The 10,157-nt window shown below is 41.5% G+C and overlaps 1 protein-coding gene across 1 annotated transcript in view; it reads right to left on the bottom strand.

Moving 5' to 3' along the window:
• Positions 1-5,069: 5,069 nt before the first annotated feature.
• The window catches only part of LOC147027144 (uncharacterized), a 16,162-nt gene continuing 11,074 nt past the window's right edge, over positions 5,070-10,157 (bottom strand). The window contains exons 3-4 of the mRNA XM_085883320.1: positions 9,262-9,420; positions 5,070-7,025 (exon numbers count right to left, since the gene is read on the bottom strand). Coding sequence (XP_085739446.1) covers positions 6,836-7,025; positions 9,262-9,420 — 349 coding nt within the window. The 3' untranslated portion in view covers positions 5,070-6,835. The remainder of the gene's footprint in view (positions 7,026-9,261; positions 9,421-10,157) is intronic.

Genomic DNA, 10,157 nt, shown 5'->3' with positions numbered 1-10,157 from the left:
ATGTATATATATATATATATATATATATATATATATATATATATATATATATATATATATATATACATATTATCCCTGTGTCATAAGAGGCGACCAGGGTTGTGTCAGGAAGGGCATCCGGCGTAAAACATGTGCCAAATCACGATGCGGATCATACGGATTATCCGCTGTGGCGACCCCTAACGGGAGCAGCCTAAAGAGGAAGAAGAAGATATATATATATATATATATATATATATATATATATATATATATATATATATATATATATATATATATATATATATATATATATATATATATATATATATATATTGTTACGGTCTTGGGTACCCAGTGTATGAAGAGGGGGTTAATACTCATTTCTCCTCGGAAAAACTGGACCTGGAGCCATCGCTCACAATTTACTTGGTGGTATGGTGGGTTGCTTTACAACCACAAACACCAATCGGTTAACCACGAGTTCCAGTGTCCACCGTCTAATTTTCCGTTTAACTGGAGGTCACATGGCTTCCTGAACGGGGAGCACGCCCTCGGCAAAGCACCAATATTATCTTGATTAGATCTTAAGTAGGGCGGCCGGGCATTTACCGCTGGTGCATGCTGCCGATGACAGGTTAATTAGTTTGGGAATGACCTCCCAGTCTATCTAGGTTCGGACAATGCTGGATCAATGGAAGGAAAGGACAAGCATGGACACAAGTTGAAATATCAACAAATAATTTATTAATCAGGGAAAAATAAATAAACTGAAGAACTTTTTATTTCTTTGTGGTGAAAATAGGGAAATTCAAATCAATCAAAATAATCTGAAGCAAATAAAGAATTATTCAGGCATTGATAGAAAAACAGACATTGAGCAATTGCTTATCACTATTCCTTACTTAACAATTAAATATGAGACAAGGGCACCCAGCAGATCATTCAGGGGCGGAGAGAAATCCGGTCTGGGTTTACTAAGGTAGAATTAGCTGTGCGTCAAATATAATGTGCCAAAATGTGTGAGCATGCCTTGGTCCATTGCCAGCACCCTGCCTTGCCGTGCACCCACCCGCAAACAGGCTTGAACACCAATCAACGTCACATCATCACCCCCAGGAAGCAGGGACGCCAAGAATCAGGTACGCCAAGAGCAGGTCTCGAGCAGAACCAGCCGGAACAGTCCAATCGTCAAACACTATCAGGCGCCACCAGGAGCCGCAACCAACGGACAGCTGTAAGGAGCTGTGAGAAGCTGTAAGGTGCTGTGACGCCATGAGGAGCTGTAAGAGCTGCAAGGCTGCAAGGCCGTCACCAACTCACAAAACAAAACTGTCTGTCGCCAGCTCACCAACCGACTGTGTGTCGCCTGCTCACCAACCAAATGTCTGTCGACAGCTCACCAACCGACTTTCTGTTGCCAGCTCAACAACTGTCTGACTGAAACTGACTGGAGCTGAAAATAACCATCACCCAGCTGTCACAAACTGTCAGAAAAACGGTCCTCCCTTCCTTTTTATAGGCAGCCAGTCTGGACGGAGCCTCAAGCAGACTTCAGCCAAATCCACCTTGACTAATGGCGCATCGTTGCACCTGACCAACCATTAACCTCGCGATCATTCCTTCCTCGTTCAGCCTGACATGAACAAGAGCCAACCAGCATCTATAGAGCTGCCAAACGGGGTGTCAAACATCGATGGAAAAAGGTGGACGTCAATGTCGGTGAAAGAGGTGTGTGTCAGACGTCAATGCAAGATAGGTGGGTGATGTAAATGATCCACAGCCATATTTGACTATCAGAGTAACTGCTCAGGAAAAGCCCGCGGTGTGCTTAATCAAATGTCCTGTAAGTCCAAGGTGTAAATAAATCGTCCACCTCCAAGCCAATGTGTCCCGATGGAAAGGGTGTAGACGAGCCTCCGTTGGGCGAACAGCTATCTCATGTGCATGCATATTTCTGTCATAAAGAGAAAAAGGCCATCCCATAAGAAAGGGAATCTATTCTATACCCTTCTCAATGCATCAAAGTTAGAATCCCAACAGACATGGGGATGGGTCTATCCTGGACATGCATTTAGAGAAATAACTGTCTGAGGACCTAAATGTTTGTATGCATTTGTCAGATACGATTCTGAAATCCATAACAATATTTTCAGGGATGGTGAATGGGAGATTAATACTCTTCAATTCCTTAATATGTCCTGGTGAGCCATGTTAATGATATTCTGTCTTTGTCACTGCTGAGACCAGCTTCAATGTTTGAAGGAAACCTTGCAGAGTTACGAAATTGGTGTCAATTAATCCTCTAACTTGTGTACACAATACTGTTTTACCCCTAATTTTGTATCTACGCAATGGACAAATTAAAGTTTATGATTCTATATCTTTTCAAGTATCAAGATACACAGACTGGTTGAAAATATGTAGAATCTGAAATACTGTAATATTTCCATTTAAACACGTCCAAAATAAACAAAATCTACCTCCCCCACCTCACACAAAAAAAACATCCCTACCTTCCTACCCCAATCGTTGAGCAGCATGTTCCTGGAAACCCAACTTTTTGGGGGAGCCCTATCATTGACTGGGTTGTATCTCAGTACTGACTCTGCTAACTTCATCTTCTTTATGGAAATCGCTGCCACTCCATTTGTTTTACAGGTTTCATAATCAGAAAAGAACATTTTGTAGTTGTCACATTGAAACTGCCCCAAACTGGTCCATCTCGGTTCACTTATCCCCAGAATTTCAGTTCTCATCTTCTCCATCTCTCTTTTTATTAAATCTACCTTTCCCTGATTCATTTACCTTACAGTCCATATTCCAAGTTTATGAACCTTTGAGAAGTACAGAGTTTGACTTTCAGTTCTGGTGACCTGAGTGACTGGATTTCCTTGTGGGTTTGATCCAGTTCCATCATAATGGCCAGTCATAATCATCAAAACACTTTACTCTTCTCCAGTAGCCATTTGGGTGCTTTCAAACCTTGGGGTCTCATCATCTGGCACCATACCTTTGTCTCTTAGATTTCTGATCTTAGATTAGCTCCTTGCTTGTGTATAAAGCAGAAATGTATAATAAGAGCTTGAAGCATCCATGAGGTTGATCAAAACAATTTCGGTAGTTTTCTTAGCCACTATAATACCTGTTAATGCTCTCATATCCTCCAAACTTCCTGCTCTCCTCTCCATATTCCTCCAACACTCCTCTAATCTCCTTTCATTCTATCACCCGCATCTCTTGTGTTTCTCATTTAAACGTAATTTTACACCACCCCTGTCCCCTCCCATACTTGTATAACAATCTGAGGCCCCTTTATATCTGATAAATTGTGATTAACTTGCTTTTCATAAATAAGAAAAACATGTATGAAGTTTATTTCTTTGGATTTAATGTCTGACAAAATGATTTATTGACATAATCTGAGGCACCCCGATAGTTGTAATTTGTGGGACAAAGTATCTGCCACAAGGACAACAATTATTAAAAGTACTTTGGGGCTTTTCTTTTAATTGTTATAAAGTTGGGAAAAGCTTCTGGGATAGTTCAGAGATAGTGGACTTTGTCTTTGAGCTGTCTAGTATGAGTTATATTCCTGACAAGAGAATATAATATCTCCCAGGCGTTTTTGCCAGCAGAGTTTGCAAAAGTAAGAATGCCCTTCATAAGGTGGGACATTTGGCAATGGTACCGGCACACAATTAATAGCCTAATGTTTGAATAAGGCAAAGTGCGATCTTTAACATACACCAAACCTACTGTCAGATGGAACTCCTTTGTTAACGGCCCTCTGAAGGATGACACACTCAATGATGTGACATCATGTCGATCTGTGAAGCACCACGGTGACACTTTCTAGTCAGGGCAGGAATTTAACTCAGACCAGACAGCTCAAAAAGCGAGTGTTCCACTGCTGAATTATATTTCCTACTATACTTCCTCCATGCATATATAATAAATTGTATGACTCGTATACAGTAGATGTATTTATTTGCTGAGTCACCTACATGAACCTTCGATGATTGTGTATGTATTTTGAGGTTGATTACATTTTCAGTCCAAGTTGCGTGATGCATGAGACTGGGAAGTGTCATGCATTCCTACATTTTCCTTTTGATGAAGTCCTTGCAAATGGTATTGCCATCACTCCCTGATGTGAAGGTTCCTGTACACACCTCTCTTTCTCTCTAAAAAATATGAATGTACCACCTTGACATGATCAATGCTTATGTTGTGAATGATAATTAATATATTTTTTTCTATTCTAGTCATTTAGCAAAATGAACAAAAAAACACACACACACACACACACACACACACACACACACACACACACACACACACACACACACACACACACACCTTTTACAAATGTTTTATTGAAATGTTATTGGCAGTTCACTGTGGGATCTCAACATCCACCAACTGGTTCAAGCAGAATGGACATCCAGTTCAATGTCTATGGGTGGTGCACACACATTGATGAATCATTCAGCATGCAAAATACCAGGATGGCAGTTTACAGCTGAGTCGAGATTCTAACCCAGGCTCGACAGCTCAGATGCGAGTGCGCACACCTCTAGGCTTTCCTGCAACAGCCCTGCTTAAAGTTGAGATGGCTGTGAATGAGATATCCAAGATGGCGGAACAACAAATATTTTTGATATTTCTGCTCGATGAAAATGTCAACTCTTTTGATATTTACAGACAGTTTGCTGCACAGGAGGGTTATGATTGCTTGGCTGGGTCGTACACCGACTTTTTTGTATTCTACAGTTTAGGTCAAGTCTAAACCACCCTCAAAGCTTCAACTTCCTAATACAAGTGCTTATCGCAGCCTTAACCTTCTGAATATATTATTCTTTTGACGTCTTGAATGTGCAATGTCTATGGTTTAATGAATAGTATAAAAGAATGACAGAGGGGAGAATATATATATATATATATATATATATATATATATATATATATATATATATATATATATATATACACATATATATATATATATACACATATATACACACACACACACACACACACATATATATCACATACTGTTTGAGGATAATAGACTCAGAAACTCAAGATGCATGTTAAAAATGATTTATTAGTCACCCACAAACTATACATCCGCAGTAAACTGGACCCTAAACATGCTTGTCGCGCATTTTACGTATGTAAACATTGTGTGTGCTGGACATAAGCTTGGGGAAACCAAAACAAACTAAAACTCAATGTTGTAGCCACACGCAGACACTCAGCTTCAGCTACAACCATTCACTTGCTCTTTCGGCACTCTCCTCTGGAGGCGAAGCTTTCCCGGTGTCTCTGTTTTGCACAAAGGCAGAGATCGAGGGTGACCTCAACTGGGAAAAAAGAGCAAAACGCAGTAGCAGCCACAGCAGCAAAAAGCAGCAACCGTGTAGCATAAGCAGCAAAAACAGCAGCGGTCATAGCAACAGCAGCATAGCAGGTACAATGGAAGGAGCTCAAGGCTAGCCAAAGTCGGTAGGGAGCAGCTGTTGCCGACTAAAAGCTCACTTGCTCAGATGACAACGGAGCTGTTTTTGGAATGGAGAAGGGGGTAGTAGGTTAAAAGAGGAGTGGGTTAGGGGAGTCATGGCGAGAGCTGGTAGGTGGTGGTGGGGTGGAGGGATTAGGGTTTATAGAGGAGACAGGAAGGAGAAAATGTAGGGAGTGGGGAAAGGACACGAAGGGATTAGAGAAAGCAACATATGGACAGCACGAGAGTGCATTGTCATAGACACACAACAGGATATTTAGTTGCCCAAACAAGAAGGTTGGGGTGGAGGGAGGGAGACAAAAATTGTTTGATGGACACGTGGTCATAAGGTGGTGAATGAAGAGGTGCTCACTCTCTTGTTTACCTGATTGGATGTTTGTTTACCTGAGCACCAGAATGAGGTGGGGTTGAACGCCTTTACGATTGAAGTGTTGAGGTGAAGATTCTCAGGTACTTTAAAGGTGAGTTAAGAAGAGTCACGATTATGTAAAAAATAAACTGTAAACTTGTATCTTGGTTCAACTTCATCTTCTGTGTCTGCCTCTGACTTTTCAGCGTAGCTCGTCTGTGGTCTTCCACTATCACTGCAACATTAGGAGGTAGTTGTTGTGCGGCTGAAAACTACACTCACTCCAGTTCATCTACATCAAGCTTGATCATAGACCTTTAGGGAAAGTGCTGAGCTGCAAAAGATTCCAGTATCGGGCATGCGAGGTCACATAGGTTTATCAAATCGGATCCCAAATTTTATCTTAATCTCTCATTCGTTTTGGGAATGCATAAACAAATTATGGAATGAGCCATTATTGATAAAAAAATATCAAATCCGTAAAACCAGGTGGATTTTCTGTCATTTGATTAAGTATGGCATTTTGAGTGAGCATGGAGGGATGGCACAGGTGGGAACACAACTCATGGGGAATCGGGGAATCAAAACGATGAAGCAAAGGGATATAATTGCCACAACTTTATCACCCACTGCCGTATGTGGTAAAATAGCTTAAAACGAAACATTGCATCAGGAATATCAGGAATCCGTTTGTTATTTCAGACCGTAATTTAAGAAAAGAAAAAAATTATTTTGTTCAGGAAATTAATTTACATCACATGAACAGGCCGGTTGTAGGTTGCCATATATGGTATTTGCTTCTGTTTTTGCTTTTTATACATACAATATGTACAGGCTGATTGGAACAAGCTGAGTTCGACCATTGCTGAATGTACAAAAGCGAGGATGGTGAAGAAGTGAAAGCTTAGCGAGGAGACAGAAAGAGCAGAAAGCTAGCTTCGCTCACGGGATGCGTGTACCATGAAGCAAAAACAGTGGGCCTACCAAGACCACCAGCTTTTACGGTAGCTATAGGGACGCGCACGGTGTTTAAAATACTTTCGTTTCCCTAGCACAGTGGATAGGTACTTTCTGACGGCCATCTTCTTGCGGTAACGGCTGTAAAGGTCGGTAAAGAGACCATCTGAGTGCCGCTTCGTCGGCTCGTCATTTTTCTGTTCCTCTGGAGACCTGAAAGGCAATGGCGGAAAGTGGGGGGGGGGGGGCAATGGAGGGGCAATTAGATGTATATGGGCTAAATGGGGGTGGGGAGAGAGAAGAGTGAGACGGGGACTTTGCAACACAGACAGCTAATAAGCAATATAGTAGACAGGTAAATAAAATAATAATAAATTAATTAATGAAAATAATATGTGGTTTGGTAGAATATAGACATTCACAATTGGACATATGAATGGGTACACGAGGATGGTGTGATGAGAGTGGTTATAAATTGTCGAGCATTGGAACCTATTAAACACTTTGCCAATTAGCTCTCGAACAAAATCGTGTTATCTCCACACCCTTGGGGGCTTCATATTGCAAATCGGACTGGTGGGGGGGGGGGAAGCTCCATAATCCACTAGCGTTTTATTTTATATTTTATTTTCCTCTTGAAACAATTCGGCGGAAAGATGTCATTCTCACGCGTTTCAGAATTTGTTGATTGGGACTTGATTTTTTTTCTTTTCTTCTTAAATTGTAATATAGATCAGGAAAGGAACTCTTCAATGACAGACCCACTATGATTTGCTAAACATTTAATTATTATTATTATAAAAAAATTTTTTGTGAGGTTTGTTCTGTATCGCTATTCTGTAAAGATCGAAACGATACTAAGTTTCCCCTGCAGGGTTTTTGTAGATTAATCTCCAAGTAAATATAATATTTTTATTTAGTGGCACTATTGCTGTGTAAGGTTGTTATTTTTAACTGTGCAGATTTTTTTCCATACAACACCTAGTTTGTGTAACTTCCTTACACACCATCAAGCTGTTCATGAAAGCAAAACGAGAGATGTTCAAAATATTCTCAGAACGACATACTCCCAATAACACAAGACGTACCAAGGTTTTATTTATTTTTCATTATGTTACTCGGCCTGCATATCCAATTTGCAAGCAAATACCTTCTCATAATATTCATTCTTAGTGTATGAGTCCCTCTGTGTATATCTTTTCCTGGTATCTGAGTTCCTCTCTGTATACCGTTTCCTCATATATGAGTTCCTTTCTGTACACCGTTTCCTCATATATGAGTTCCTCTCTGTATACCGTTTCCTAGGATGCGAGTTCCTCTCTGTATATCTATGCCTTGTATCCGCGTTCCTCTGTGTATTCCGTTTCCTGGTATAAGAGTCCCTTTGTGTTTACCCTTTCCTGGTATATGAGTTCCTCTGTGTATGTTTTCACCCGTGTCTGTGTGTCTGCCTGCAGGATGTCTCAATAAGTTATGGATGGATTCGGATGAAACTTGGTGGAGAAGTTGGTTGTGTGACAAGGAAGAATTTATTAGATTTTGCTGATTATTCGGATCCAGGTACGATAATTTTTTTTGAAAGTGATTCTTCACCATTGAGAGATTGGGTCAAAAACAATATATGGCGTGAAATCTCAAAATGTTGACGGATTTGAACGAAAGTGGGTGGATGAATTGAGAAGGTGACAATAACATGCTGATTCGATTGGGTTAAGGTTCAGATGCAGACCCGGCCCATCAGTGGGATACAAAACATAAACTGTTCAACCTGGCAGAGGTATGCACTCTTCTGAATGCTGTTCTCATTCTGGGATGAGTCTCTGTTTGTACCATTTCCTGATAGTCTATGTGCATTCCTTTACCAAGTTGTTCTATATGAGTCCCTCAATGTATACCTTTTCCTTGTAGCCATGTACAATTCCCTCTGTGTATCCCTTATCTTTGGATGGTTGTTTTTGATGATAGTGCGTTATATCTTTTCCTAGTATGTGAGTCTGTGTATACGTTCTCCTATTATACAATTCCCTCAGTGTATACTGTTTGCGAGCTTTGCGCACGGCTTGTTTTCACCACCTCATGGGAGCCTCATGTTATGAACATGAAGAATCACACCGAGCGCTTGAATTTTTCTTTTCCTCAATTACACTCTATCCGGTATTGGTGGAAGCTTGACACTCGTTATTTCGTTTGTGTACCATCATTCTGCATACACGGAGTTAGTTTCTGCATCCTTGGTTTCTAAGTTATTTTTGCATTACCAGGATAATGCAGAAAGACGGGGCGATGATGCCATGCTGTTAATATGAACGCGAAATAACTTTGCAAACCGAGATAATTTTACTTTTTGCACTTATTACCGGGTTCACCACTGAAGCATCATGAAGAAAATCTGCTCAACACGAGCAAAGCGTGCACGAGCGCTCGTGCGGGGAGTTTTAAGCGGCCAAACCTGTCCAAAGCGTTGTGCATGAGGCCGTAAAGGGCTTCGGCATCTCGGAAACTCTCGGTTGATGTGCGACCTCCGTCAGCGACCACTGAATCCTTGTGGAAGGTCTGTGCTGCATGAACCCCATAGTCTGATCTGCCACCACGATCATCGGCCAGGGGTCTGCATGGGAGAGAATAACACTGACAATCATCTTTGGAAAGTGTGAACTGCATTCGCTCACACATTGAAGCTTGTGCAAGTATGCATGGGAGGGAGAAACAAATAAGCTGTAAGCACGCGGATGCACATTGGGTGTTTGGACTCGCTCCGATCACGCAACGCATCTGCTTCCCGAAGACGGGTGGACCCTCCGGGATTTGCGACTCTTCCGCTCGGCGCGTCCGATGAATTATTAAACCGCGGAGACCAAGTTTGATTGATGCGTAAATTATTGTCACGGAAATGGTCATGTACAACACCGATCGACTGCCAAAAGGATCGTTGGAGATGCTGTTTCCGTTGAACGAATGAACAGCGTAATGTATATATTATTTAATTATTGCGCCATTGTGAGCCTGTTCTTGCTTGGATCATTTGAAGAGAGATTTTCCAAAGCATCGACCGATGTTGCAGCGATAAAAGTGAAGATTGTTTTTATTCGGAGGAGTAGTGAGGGAGACATTGCTGAAGAACTTTCAAACCGATTGCATCGTGATGACATCCCGTGCACCACACCCACCACACCCTCGGATGTAAGGAGCAGTACGCGCTCACACTTCGTTCTGTAAATGTGTATGTACTGATAATATGCCGAACGTATTACTCTCCTTCCACACCCCTCTAACTCTTAACCCCCCCCCCTCCCTGCAACCCTCCCCACAACCCTCCCCACACCGTATCCCTGATCTTGCTACGAA

The sequence above is a fragment of the Eptatretus burgeri genome, chromosome 5, assembly GCF_056783735.1.
Source record: "Eptatretus burgeri isolate ZD-2024b chromosome 5, Ebu_testis_v1, whole genome shotgun sequence".
NCBI classification, from domain to species: domain Eukaryota; kingdom Metazoa; phylum Chordata; class Myxini; order Myxiniformes; family Myxinidae; genus Eptatretus; species Eptatretus burgeri.
Note: the sequence above shows the minus strand (reverse complement) of the source record. Positions and strands in the feature narration are given on the sequence as shown.